Source organism: Myxocyprinus asiaticus, chromosome 35, assembly GCF_019703515.2.
Source record: "Myxocyprinus asiaticus isolate MX2 ecotype Aquarium Trade chromosome 35, UBuf_Myxa_2, whole genome shotgun sequence".
Taxonomy (NCBI): Eukaryota; Metazoa; Chordata; class Actinopteri; order Cypriniformes; family Catostomidae; genus Myxocyprinus; species Myxocyprinus asiaticus.
Window position 1 is genome coordinate 21,390,544 of NC_059378.1, and position 14,737 is coordinate 21,405,280.

At 38.0% G+C, this 14,737-nt stretch overlaps 1 protein-coding gene across 2 annotated transcripts in view; it reads right to left on the bottom strand.

Moving 5' to 3' along the window:
• Positions 1-354: 354 nt before the first annotated feature.
• The window catches only part of LOC127426330 (protein FAM107B-like), an 89,855-nt gene continuing 75,472 nt past the window's right edge, over positions 355-14,737 (bottom strand). For both annotated transcript variants that reach the window (XM_051673078.1, XM_051673079.1), the window contains 2 exons: positions 11,696-11,852; positions 355-6,318 (listed from right to left, as the gene is read on the bottom strand). In XM_051673078.1, coding sequence (XP_051529038.1) covers positions 6,202-6,318; positions 11,696-11,852 — 274 coding nt within the window. In that variant the 3' untranslated portion in view covers positions 355-6,201. The remainder of the gene's footprint in view (positions 6,319-11,695; positions 11,853-14,737) is intronic.

Genomic DNA, 14,737 nt, shown 5'->3' on the forward strand with positions numbered 1-14,737 from the left:
TCAGGCAGGTGGTTATAATATTGTGGCTGATTGGTTTATATGGTATTGATGACAAAGTGTAATTAGCTAGTGAAGTGGATTAACAGGTTATAGATTTGTCAAAAGCTATCATGAGGATTTTAAAGTGTTCAGGGGATGTCATAACAACTGGAAGCAAAACGGGGAGATTTTAAAACAAGATTACTTCAATCATAAATACACATGATCCTACTTTCACGCTACTGCGGTAAAGTCATTTTGTTTGGACGTTAGACATTTGGCAGGCAAATTTTTGGAGTGTCTCTAAAGTGTGAAATGGACAAATACAGGTGAAAAACAGATTACTCTGTGGCTATAAAAACACGTTTAGCTTTATCCAGATGCAATTTAATATGGTCAAACAAGTTAATCAGAAATATATGGTACAAAAAACAAACATTTAAAGCCATAAATGGCTTATTCCCTAGGATATGTAATGATGTTATAACAATGTAATGTAACTGAAATTGCATTTAACTTATAGCTAACAGAAATAGGTGCATGTCAGACCTCCTATAGCACATGTATACACAACATCTTTCCACGTTACATGACATTTATTTTGGAATCGTAACTTTATACTTTTTTTTATAATTTTTAATTTGTGAAATTTTAAAGTCTATATAACTTCCTGGTCATGTGACCTAGTAATGTCAGACCACCTGTAATGCATTCACACACACCTGACACACATCTTACATGACTTGGATTTTGGAAATATGATTTTGTGTATTGTTTATACATTTTTTAAATTTTCAAATAAATATAACTATGTGACCTGATGATGTCACACCACATCTAACACTTTTGCAAACACATCCTACCCATAATAATAATAATACAATCCCATCTTTGCTTTTTTAAATATCCTCCTGAACATTTGGACTTGGTGCATAACATTTTTTACTTTTTCTTGGCTACGTCACGCTTATTAGGCCCTTATATTAATTTAAGTAGCTGCACTTACAACACTCACAATACAGTAACAACATGTTTTTACTTTGTATAACTCATTACTTACTTGCCTATGTACTTAAACGCTATTATAAAGTCCTCACAGTTGAACTGTTACAGCTGTAATTGCAGTGCACTCAAACGCCATAGAAAAGAGGTAAAGGAAATGCATGTAATTATGCACGTCTCGGTTATGCATGTAACCTTGGTTCCCTGAGATGAAGGGAACGAAACATTGCATCGCTGACGCTATGGGAAATTCCTTTCTCAACAACATAGTTGTAGCCCTTTGTACAATAACGGCAGTTCTAAAAATGGCAATGGTGTTTCAGCCCAACCCCTTTGCGAAGTTGGCCTATTTAAGCGGGTGCGAAACCATAATTTCCTTAAAAAATTTTGACTGAGGGACAAGGAGCACAACGCTCACACCTCAAAGCTCTGGGTCAGCAGTGCGGCCAGTATAAGTACTTGACAACCAGGGTTGGGGAGGAAGAGTTTAATATGAAGCGCTCTTAATTTTGACAGTGGCCTACATACCGGCAGCTGTGTCAAAATTATAGCTGATAACCCGCTCGTATAAATGAGCCTGGGCTCATCTGCTGAGTGTTGGTACAATTAGCTCTCTTAGACAGTGTGGCCTGTGAAGAGAGGCCACATCTAGGTTATATAACCTGGCAAATGTGCTTTGTGAAGAACAACCTGCTGCTAAACATATGTCCTGCAAGGACACACCGTTTACCCATACCCATGAAGTGGACATGCCTCTAGTCGAATGCGCTTTCACACCGATGAGGCATCACACACCCTGTGACTCATGAAAGTCTTTGTTTGGAGACAGACATGCCTTTTGTGCATCCTCCAAAGCAAACAAAGAGCTGATATGACAGTCTGAACTGACAGGTACGAGCCACAAAAATATGTAATGCCCACACTTGGCATTACAAGTGCAGAATCTGCTCCTCATCCGAATTAAATTGCGAGGAGGAAGAAAGCTTAAAGGCGGACAACCTGGGCCCTGATGGCCGTGGATAAAATCTTAGTCATGTAGACTTTTCTGGGTTGGAGAATGGCCTTCGAAAGACCTGGCCTGAACTCCAGACATGAGCTGCCTACCGACAGAGCTTCCATATCACCACATGTTTAACTGAGGCTACAGCCAGCAGGAGTGCGGTCTTTATAGAGAGCACACGTAACTCAGATTCCAAGGGGCTCGTGAGTGCCTTCAGCACCAGGTTCAGGTCTAAGTTTGGAACTGTAGCAGGGTGAGGGGGGTTTAGGTGCCTCGCTCCTTTGAGGAACTTTATAAATATAGATCATGTCTGCCTATAGAGGATCCAGCCTCTGGGGCGTGGTATGCAGAGATAGTCGCTACATAGACCTTAAGCTTCGATGAGGTGAGACCTGCATCCATCCACTTCTAGAGGAACGTGAGGATCTCAGCTATGGAACAATTCACTAGGTCTTTGTCATGTGAAGAGAACCAATTTACAAACACACGCCATTTTAGCGCGTAGAGGCGTCTTGTGGATGGCAGTCTAGCCTGCTGGATGGTGTTCATAACCAATCGACCTAATCCTGGCACGTTTGAGGGGCTCCGTTCAGGGGCCAAATATGCAGGTTCCAGAGCTCCAGCTGGGGAGGTCAGATTGTGCCCTGTGCTTGAGAGAGGAGATCCCTCCTCACCGGTATTTCCCAAGGGGGGCCAACCAGTAGCTCCACCATCTCCGGAAACAGTGACCGATTGGGCCATTTTGGTGCAACCAGTAGAACCGCTTCCCTGCCCTCACGAATTTTGCAGATGACATAATGGAGGAGGCATACAGAAGGAAACGCATAGTTGCATTTTGTGGGCCATTTGTGAGCCATGGCATCCACCCCTGGAGGGGCTTGGGACATGGAGTACCGGAGGGGACAGTGGGTTGCAAACAGGTCCACTTCCGGTTTGCAGAATATGTCCTAAATCCTCAGGTCTGTCTGAGAATGAAGTCTCCATTCCCGGGCATAGCTCCCTGATGGGACATTAGATCCACGCCGCAGTTTAAGTGGCCTGGGATGTTTGTCGCACATAAGGAAAGGAGGTGGTACTTGCTCGAAAGGAGGAGGCGCCGTGTCAGGCTCAACATTGGGAGCGTTCGGATTCCACCCTGGTGATTTATGTAAGTTACTACTGTTATGTTGTCCAACCGAACAACATGAAAGAAGCAGCCCCTCCGACCTGAGTGCGGTGATCAGGAAGTTATATGGATTTGAAAAATCAAACAATTCATACAAAATACACAAAAATGTACTTCCAAAATCCAAGTCATGTAAGATGTGTTATAGGTGTTTGTAAATATATAACAGGTGGTGTGACATCATCAGGCCACATGACTAGGAAGTTATATGGATTTCAAAATTCCAAAAATTAATAACCAATACACAAAATCATTTATTACAGGTGGTGTGACATCATCAGGTCAAATGAACATGAAGTTAAATGGATTTAATATTTGAAAAATTCCCAAAAAATACACAAAAAACATATTTTCACAAACAAAGCTGTGCAAGATATGAAGCAGGTGTGTATAAATAGTACATTGCAGGTGATGTGAGATCTTTAGGTAAAAAAGCCAGGAAGTTAAATAGATTTAGTTAAATAGTTATAAGAGGGAAATAAATCATAAGAAAATCTAAAATTATTTAAATTTAACTTAATTTGTTTACGAACATAAACATTACACATGTGAAAAGAACCACTTCTTAATGTAGCCATGGAATAATATATCTATTAACTGATATTTGCGCATTTTTCACTTTTGATCCTTAAAACAATTACATTTATCGAATAACATCATAATTACTTTTGCTATTATGATTTACAGTGTTATCTGAACGAGACACAGCATGAACCGCCACTATTTTGTGATTACATAACAATTAATGTTAAAGGAAGGATCGAATGTCCAATATAAAAACAACTTTACCACAGTCTTCAAGCTGTGGACGTACTGATAGCCTCCGTGCTTAATGAAAGTCCAAGAGACAACACAAATTAAAAATATCTCTGTAAGAGGCATCTGGCCATCTTCTCGTGTCATTCACCCATCGTGTTATAGTTAAAGTTAGTAGATTTTTTGAGTGTTAAACCCGGGAGGTAAGAAGGGGTGCAACTATATTCACACACACACACACACACACACACACACACACACACACACACACACACACACACACACACACACACACACACACACACGTGAAAGTACGTTCTGTTTACAACAATTTTAATCACATTTAAGCCTCTTAATAATGTAGGGTGACAAATTAATTAAAAAAAATACAATTGTAATTTTCTTTAATGTTATGAACTTGCATGTGAAATAATGCGAGGTCTCACTGTTGGAAATGTCATGTCAACTACACATTTTAACACAAATTATTAACAAGTTGAAACCTAAAAATTAAACAGAATTACACGTATAACAATTAAACACTTGTATCGTTAAAAAGTGCAGTGTGTTTCATAGCTGTCTGAATGTGATCTGCCAGGTCCAATTTATCTCTGTGGGTGTCAGAAAAAACAAACATTTAGAGTGACAGCAGAACACCTCATGAGCATTTTCACGTAGTAAAGGGGTGGTGTTGTAGTCACACCATCAACTCTTGGGGAAAAACACTTTCTGTGCTCCCACACGTAATAATCGACTCTTCTCAGTAGCTTAAATGCAAACAGGAAGTTAGATGACAAAATGTGGAAGAGCGGAGCATGGAAAATGGGCAGGGCTGAATAAGGTGAATAACAATCCAAATGTCATGGCTAAAGCTACTGAAAATATGAGTAGCCTGTACTTTGCCATATTTGGTCAGTTATCAACAGTAACAACATCAAAATTAAATTAACATTAAATTAAACCAAAGCAGAAAATATCATAACAGGTATGTGTACAGAACCATGTAATACATTGAAATTTGTATTATCCATTGGCTTTGGGAGCCAAAAAAGGCAAGAATTACATAATGGTTTGTGCTTTAAAAACCCAAACACTGTAAAAGAGATAGAAAAGAGTGGATAAAACATGATGTATGTTAGAAAAAAGGAAAATAAATCATTGTCCGAGAGTGAATGTTCTGAGCCAAGCACTTATCCTTGCTCTCAGTTCATTTCATAATGCCCTGTTTTGTTTTTCTTAATAAGTGGTCAAGCAGTCATAAATTAAAGCAGTCCTTCGATCTTTTGAAAGGAAACCCCATTCTTTTTCTTTCAGACACAAACATATGCACAGCCATATGCTTTAATTAGGGTACATTTCATAAAGATGAAATTACAAACAAAAACTACGCAACATTGATTGAACCGGTAACAGTCAACAATTCTATTATTTTAACAAAGGCACTGGAATAAGCACAAACATTTCCAAACCAGACATCTTCCCTCTTTTTTACACAGGTCTAACTATCTTTTGAGTCAAATTAGATTGTTAACTTTGTGTCAAGGTGTATTTGTGAACATTCACAAAGTCATCATTTTATGTTTCTTATTTACTGGTTATGCCATTTCTGAGCTGTAGAATAATGATTTCTCGCTCAGTTGCGTGGTCTCAGAGTTATGCTTCAAATAAAAACAGCTGAAAAGCAGAAAATAATCTTACTCATTAGATACTCTTTTAAAAGTGACAAGTGCTGATTGTTAAGTATTAAAGATAAAGTTCAAATTTAGGCAATGAACATTTGGCGGTTTGATAAGCAATCATTTGTTTTGTAATACTGACATATTCCTTATAAATGTTCTGCTTCTGTTTAGAGGGCAATACATGTTAGAATTGATTTACTCTGAAAGAATCCCTTACACCTTGTTTTGACTTTTTCACCTAGTTTGAATGAACCAGAACATAGCCATCCATCTATTTAAACACACAAACTCATAATAAGCACCTTAGACAGTTCATCTTTAACTCTTCAGATCCAATCTGGAGCAGATAAAATGAACAAATCTAAACCAAACACTTGACTTCTCCTTGCGGTCTCTCAAAACCCCTTGAGCCTCAACTTCCTTGTTATGTGGAGATGTAAGAAAGTCTCTTGGACTCTGCTCTCTCCAACCTGCTACACAGAGGTGAGGGTGTTGTTGATGTGAGACAAGAAATAGAGAAGCACTGCCGTGTGGGTGGTGTATAGGAGCTGCAGCAGGTCTCTGTGTTACTGGCTGTGCACAAACACATACACATATGGATCCAGTCTGTGTCTACACCCTTAAACCTCCTTCTCTCCAGAACTTGTAAATGATGTTCGTCTCAGCTTCTCCTTCACTTTGATGAACTCTGGAGCGTTGCAATTACTGTCCTCAAGTCTTGCTTGCTCTTTCTCCAACTAAAACACAAAGAAAGTCAGAATACTTTCCAATGGAGGTGAAATGTTCAGTAAATATTAGAATAAACTTCTGCAGATATTTGGTTGCTCTTTTGCTAGTTTGTTTATTACAGGGGTCTTTACACGTTTTAACACACAAAAATGAAACTTCTCTCATCATTTACTCACCCTCATGCCAGCCCAGAAGTGTATGACTTTCTTTCTTCTGCCGAACGCAAACGAAGATTTTTAGAAGAATTTCTAAGCTCTGTTGGTCCTTACAATGCAAGTGAATGGTGACCAGACCTTTGAAGCTCCAAAAATCACATTGAGAAGTCTTTCAGTACATGTGGTTCAACGCCATGTTATTGGGACTAGATGCCGTGCCCTGTGTGATATAGGCTACTTGCGCTGCTGTGTGATAACAACATGTCTGGATTTTACTCCATGTAACTCATTTTGGATATTACTGTTCCTACCATGCGGATTTCCTTGCTATCCATTGTCATTGTCATTTTAACTTTGACTGGGCTTCGCGGAGAGCGGGTCCTTCAACATTTGGATTTCATCATGATAAGGTACTCTTTTTTTTTTTTGAACTTCTATCATTGGGACATCATCTACCCCCTGACATTTGTGTTCAAAGAACCTTACGGTTGTTTCAGCTTTTATGTAGGCCAAAATATTTACACAGAGGATCGTGGCACAACTTTCAAACTACTGGGATTGGCATAAAAGTTTTATGTTCTCGCTCTATGGACTCAGAAACACACAATCGTTCTTTACGTGGTGTTTGCCTTTTGAACTTACATTATCCACAAGTGACTTCTAAGATAGTTCGACTCGAATCTGCAAGATTTGCACATCTAAATGTTCGCTCACTGAACAATAAGACTGCTTTACTCTATGATATTATATTGAACAATACACTCAATTTTTTCTGTATCTGTGAAACATTGGCATTAGCCGAATGACTTCATAAATCTAAATATGAGTATTCCACCGGGTTATACATACATTGATAGGCACGTTTAAGTGGTAAATGTGGCGGTCTTGCCATTATCTACAGAGCTGATATATCGATCACTGAAATTTCCATTCCCTGTGTATCATCATTTGAGTGTGTAGCTTTCAAAATGAATGGTACCTCCCCTGTTCTTGTTTTATTCATCTATCGTCCTCCAAATCCTAATCCTCTGTTTTTTGCTGAAATCACAGAACTACTTACATTTGTTAGTTCTGTTTGTCCATCAATGATTCTCACTGGAGATATTAATATTCATGTAGATAATTCTAATAGTAACCAAACAGTTGATCTTATGGAAACATTAGATTGTTTTAATTTGATCCAACATGTACATTTTCCAACTCATAACAAAGGCCATACACTTGACTTGGTGTGTTCTGTTGGGGTGGATATTGACCAGCTTGACAGCAGTGACTAATGTATTAGTGATCATAAGCTTCTCACTTTTAAGCTACTTGTTCCTTCTCCAAGATATGCTCAAAAAAGGGTCATTAGTTTTAGAAATGTCAAGAATATTAATTTTTATAGTTTTTCATGCTGGATCTCAGAGCACCCAACAGTTGGAACTGTTGATCACTATAATTCTGTTTTATCATCTGCTTTGGACGTGTTCGCCCCTAGGAGAGAATGTATTGTTTCATTTATGAAATCATGCCCTTGGTACACTACTGAGCTCAGAGCACTTAAGGTTAAAAGTAGGCAGCTTGAATGCCAGTACAAGAAATCAGGCTTGACTGTCCATAAGCTCATCTATGATGAACATTTGAGTCAATACACTGAAGCACTTAAAGCGGCGAGAATAAAGCACTATACAGCCGTTATTAGTGGTGGTGCTGCAAACCCCAACATGATTTTTAAAACAATTGTTTTAAAACAATTAACAAAATTCTTACACCTATTAAGCCACCGATTTGTTCCTCTGTACAAAGTTTCTCAATTTCTTCATGGAAAAAATTTAGAACATTCATAAGTCTATTAGTTTGACACCCTGTTCTGCAATTCCTGTGACTTATCCACCTAGTTCCTCTGAAATTACATTCTTTAATTTTGAAACAGTTACTATTGATTGCATTCTGAAGTGATAGTAATGAATACAACTACATGTACTCTTGACCCTATCCCAACAGTTGTTCTTAAGGAATGTCTGCCATCAGTAAGTCCCCTCATTCTGAACATTGTGAACACCTCGCTTACTACTGGTATTGTTCCAGAAGCTTTTAAGGTTGCAGCTATTACCAGTTCTTAAAAATCCTGGATGTGATGTGTCTGATCTATCAAATTACAGGCCTATCTCAAATCTTCCCTTTCTTGCTAAGGTTTTGGAACGTGTCGTTGCGACACAACTATACTTACACTTGTCACTCAACAAGTTTTTGAGCCTTTCCAATATGGATTTAGAAAGGGACACAGTACAGAGACTGCCTTGGTTCGAGTCATGAATGACCTGCTTGTATCAGCTGACTCTGGAGCCTCTACCATCTTGGTGTTGTTAGATCTAAGTGCAGCATTTGACATGGTCTGCCACTCCATTCTGCTTAATAGACTTGAGAGTTGGCTTGGTATCTCTGGTACTGTGCTTAAATGGTTTAAATCTTACCTTACTGATCGTTCCCAGTTTGTTGTTTTGGGAAACAACAAATCTGATATTGGACAGGTCTGTCATGGTGTTCCTCAGGGATCTGTCTTGGGTCCTATATTGCTTAGCATTTATATATTTCCTCTGGGGCAAATTATTAGGAATTATGGCTTAGGGTACCACTTTTATGCTGATGATACTCAGATCTATATCAGCTCTAAGTCTGATATTAATGTTACCTCTAAGAAATTTTCTGAGTGTGTGCAGGAAATAAAAATGTGGATGCACCATAATTGTTTTAAATTGAATTGTTCAAAGACAGAGGTTCTTCTCATTGGCACATCAGCAGCTATTCACAAAGGTAGCAATTTCAATTTGATTATGGATGATAGTATCGTAGTTCCATCTACTCATGCTCATAAACTTGGTGTAATTTTTTATGCTCATTTGACATTAGATTCACACATTAAGAGTATCACAAAATCTGCATTCCATCACCTTAGAAACATTGCTAGAATTAGGCCTTTCCTTACATTGCCTTGCCTGATGCTGAAAGGCTTATTCACGCATTTGTTACTTCCAGGATTGATTATTGTAACGCACTATTTGTTGGTCTACCTGCTAAATCTATCAAACGGTTACAGTATATTCAGAATTCAGCAGCACATGTTCTCACTTCTACTCCACGTCGGCACATCACAGGCGTGCTTTATAGTTTGCATTGGCTTCCTGTTCAGTTGCGTATTGATTTTAAAACTCTCACTCTAACTTACAATGCTGTGCATGGAACGGCCCCTTCTTATATCTGTGACTTAGTTACCCTTTACATGCCCTCTCATTCTCTTCGTTCTGCTGATTCTTTTACTCTTCAGCAGCCTCTTTGTAGACTAAAATCTATGGGTGAGAGAGCTTTTTCAGTTGCTGCACCTAGATTATGGAATGCACTTACTCTTGCTGTTAGAGATGCTCCCACATTAGACAGTTTTAAGAAGTTGTTAAAAACCCATCTTTTCAAAATTGCTTATATAGACTGAGATCACCAGTAATTTATTGTATTGATTAGTTCTATTGTATTGTTTAGAATGATTTATTGTTTTGTACTGTATTACAGAACTTTTGAATTTTATTTGTCTTATTTGCATCTGTTTGTAGTGCTTTGGGTACTAGAAAAGCACATTATAATTAAAATGTATTATTATTATTATTATTATTTATGGTAAAAAAACGTTTTGATCTTTTTGATCTGTTTCTCACCCACACCAATCATATTGCTTCTGAAGAAGACAGTCTTTCACATATTGAAAGTGAAAGTGGAGATTTATGGTAAAAACAGACTTAAATATTGATATGTCTCTCACCCACACCTATCACATCACTTCTGGATATATAGGTTAAACCACCGTCATATGGATTACTTTTATGTAGCCTTCATGTGATTTTTGGAGCTTCAAAATGTTGATCACCATTTAATTGCATTGTAAGGACCAACAGAGCTTAGATATTTTTCTAAATATCTTTTTTTGCATTCTGCAGAAGAAAGAAAGTCATACACATCTGGGATGGCATGAGGGTGAGTTAATGATGAGAGAATTTTCATTTTTGGGTGAACTGTCATTTAAGGCAAAGGACCCATCGGTGGATAGAGTAATTACATATTGTATAAAATGAGAGTTGCATTTTAATTCTGGCCTATAATATCATGTGCACAGTAGCCTACCATTTTAATTTATTCACAAACTTTGTTGTGACTCTTACATTGAAAAGCCATTAAAATAATCATTATTGATTTACAGATTCATATACTTGTATATTAAAGGAATATTTCAGGTTCAATACACGTTAAGCTGAATCGACAGCATTTGTGGAATAATGTTGATTACCACACAAATTAATTTAGACCTTTTTTCTTTATACAAAGTACAAATGTGAGGCTCTAACAATGGAAGTGAATGGGGCCAATCCGTAAACGTTAAAATAATCACTGTTTTAAAAGTATAGCCACAAGACAAACAATATTTGTGTTGATGTGATTTTTTGTGTAAAGCTATATCCAATTTTGCAACTTTGTTGCCATGATGACATAACACCATAAACCCTAAAACGACTGTAAAAACAACAAAACAACTTTACAGCTCAAATAATACACGATTTTCAACAGAAGAATTATTGTGTTTTTATAAAATTACAAGCTTTACATTTCTGCCTTTAAACCCTCCAAAACCTGGCCCCATTCACTTCCATTATAAGTGCCTCGTTGTAACCTAGATTTACTTTATTTATTTATTTTTTTAAGAAAAAGGAGGGACAAGTTTAATGTTTATTTTTTTTGGTAATCAACATTATGCCTTAAATGCTATCGACTGAGCTTAACTTGTATTGAACCTGGAATATTCCTTTAAATTGTCATTTTACTTATTAACTTTTAACTAGAGAGGGACAATGAAACATTTAGCTGAACTTTAGCTTAACGTTTAGCATTGGTTAAACTTAACTAGTATTGTATTTTTGGTTAACGCATATTTACATTTTTCATAAAAATTAGTTTGAGATTAAACAATAATTGGCAGACCCCCTGCAGTACTGCAGTGGGCCCCCTGTTAAAGACCCCTATTTAATTTGAACATGGTTGGTACATATTGCACTAACAATAATACAAAGATACACAGGTGGCATATGTAAACCCCAGACACAGTTTAGTATTGTAAGATCCCTGAGATATTGGATAAACTGAAATGTAACATAGACCCTCATTAGCTCAGGTCAATATTGCACAAGTGTGGATGAATGGTTCCAACCTCCTCCAGTTTCTGGTGTCTCTTGAGGAGCTCCTGTTCCAGTGGAGAGATTTTCCTCCTGGCCTCCTCCTCCTGCTTTTTCTGTCTTATCATCTGCTCTCTATTCCTTTGCTCCAAGACTCGCTGCAGTTCTGGCTTGTTCTCCACACCAACACCTCTGAGAAAGAGAGGGAAAGCAGAACATGACATAGCAGAACAGAAACTAAACTAGACAAGAGACAAGAGAACAGAACCGAACGAACGCCATTGTCCAGTGTAGTCCATTAGCCATCCAGCAGGTGGCAGTATTGTCATGTTTTATAAGATTTACTTTCTTACAGTAAGATGAAAATGTGTGCATACATGAAAAATGTATGAATCATGTCAGGAAATCTGAGTCTGGTAATCTGTTTGTGTCTGTAAATCTCTAATTTAGCCTGTGAAAATGTGTAAAGGACAAACAGCACACCTGGGGTTTGGATTCCCATTATCTCTGAGGCAGAGCATCCATTAATTTTCCGCTGTTCAAAAACCCTCTGTTTTGAGTCTCACCAGTCAGATCCTGGCTAATTTAATTAGGTTGGCTTGAAAAAGCCAACCTACTGTTCTACCATTTAAACTTATTAGTGGTGCTTTCATAGCAAGGCATCACTCTTATTATCATCTCACATACATATTATTATTCTTCCAGGCAAAATTTGGCACCTAACTTGTCCTGCACTGTTTGTCGTACACCCTTCAATGAGGTGTCAAATCAACCGGCTTATTGAGGAGAGGTGTGCTATGACTTTTCTAAGCGATCAGGGGTATGATGTACCCCTGGGGGGCAAAAAACTGCCCCAAGAAATCCCATTGACTTAACACTGGCAAGAAATGTGTCGGATCATATCTCTGGATCAAAAAATCGTAGAGACTTCAGGGATGGCTTGTTTTACTTGGGTTAGGAAGCAGTCTTTGAATATCAGAAACTACTTAGCCACACCCGAGCAACCATTTAGAGCACCCTAGCAACAAACCCCTTTGACTTCCATTCAAAATAGCTTAGAGGGATATCTTTTGATCAGAATGTCATCGAGACATGAGAGTTGGCTTATTTTACATGGGTTAGCAAGCAGTCTTCGAGTATCCCCTTGAAAACTACTTAGCCATAACCTAGCAACCATTTATAGCACCCTAGCAACCAACACCATTGACTTCCATTCAAAATTATTTAGAGGGATATCTTTGGATCTGTATGTCATAGAGGCTTCATTGTTGGCTCATCTGACTCAGACCAGCAAGCAGCCTTGTTAGTATCACCCTGGCAACTGCCTAGAAACCAAATGAACTCACCCTAACAACCAAGTAGCAAAAGACATATATCTGCACCAGAACATCGTAGACACTTCCTGGTTGGCTCATTTGACTCAGGCTAGCAAGTAGACTTTTGAGTGTCACCCTAATAACTGGTCAGCAACCAAATGAGCTCACCCTAGCAACCAAGTAGCAAAATGTATCTCTTCACCAGAACATCGTATAGACTTCCAGATTGGCTCATTTGACTCAGGCTAGCAAGGAGCCATTTGATTATCACCCTGGCAACTGCCTAGCAACCAAATGGGGTCACCCAAGCAACTGAATAACAAAACACATATCTCTGCACCAGAACATCGTAGAGACTTCAGGGTTGGCTCACTCGGGATAGAAAGCAGCCTTTTTATTATTACCCTAGCAACCAGATGGAACACCCTAGAAACCTTGGAACAACACCAATATCTCTGCACCAGAACATCCTACAGTTGTGGAGATGGCCTCTTTCAACTTGGGGCAGCTGGTGGGATATTGTGCTCATGAACTTTGCCACGGCAAGCACCACTCACATTTTCTTAATGAAATGTACCTATCTAGATCTTATTATTATTCTTCTGAGACCCAAAATTTTAGACACTAACTCATCCTAGAGCTTTCCAGATACAGACTCCAAACTTGGAACATACCTTTAGGCTGGTCTGACTCGGGTTGCTCTATCTCTTCTAACTGATCGGAATTACGGAATTCCCATAGCGGACTTCCGAACAGGCCCAAATTCTCACTGACTTCCATTCAAGTGTGAAAACTATTTCCTGTAATACCTCTTTAAGAGGATTCAAGATACATCCACCAATTTCATCACATACCTTCAGGCTGTTCTGACTTATGCTGTACAGCAACGTGCTAGCAACGTGCTAGCAACATGCTAAAACATGATAGCAACATGCTAGCTTAATGCTAACACATGCTAGCAATATCTAGCTAAGTGCTAAATGATGCTAGCAGTGCCTAGCTAAGTGCTAAAACATGCTAGCAACATCTAGTTATGTGTTAAAACACACTAGCAACACCTAGCTACATGCTAGCAACATCTGGCAACTAAAACATAATTTACTAGATTTACTAGATCTGAACTTTTAAACTCGATTAAACTTTCAGTTTGTTCACAAACTTTATTTGTGTAGTTATATTATTATTCTTAGACTAAATTTGTGACTCTAACTCCTCCTAAAGCATTTAAGCTACATGCACCAAACTTTGACCAGACCTTCAAACTGATCTTGAATAGTGTGCTATATCTTTTCTAATTGATCGGACTTACGGTTTTCCCACAGCTGACGATAAAATGTCTGAAAAATCCCATTGACTTTCATTGACGGAATGTTCAGATGAACCAAGACTATTCAAACTCCAACTGTCAAAATTCAAATGAGCCACAAGACCTTTAATTTGCCTTTAGCTGCTCTATCGAATCTCTATTTCTTTCAATTCACTTTTTCAGCTCAATTTAGTGTAGGGCTTTACTGGTTGTTTAGATCAGTGTTACTATCAGAAATAATTGGTAATTATTTCTTTAGTTATTAAATAATATTTAAATTAATTAATTGAATCTAACTCATTAAAACCTCATATGGGGCTCCAGTAAATGTAGTGCACTACATTTAGGAGCGGGTTTGGTTATTAGCAATAATTAATAATTATCAAAGATAATTATTAATTATTAAAATCAATAGAACATTGATGAGAATCAATGTTAGCTTTTTTTAATCCTTT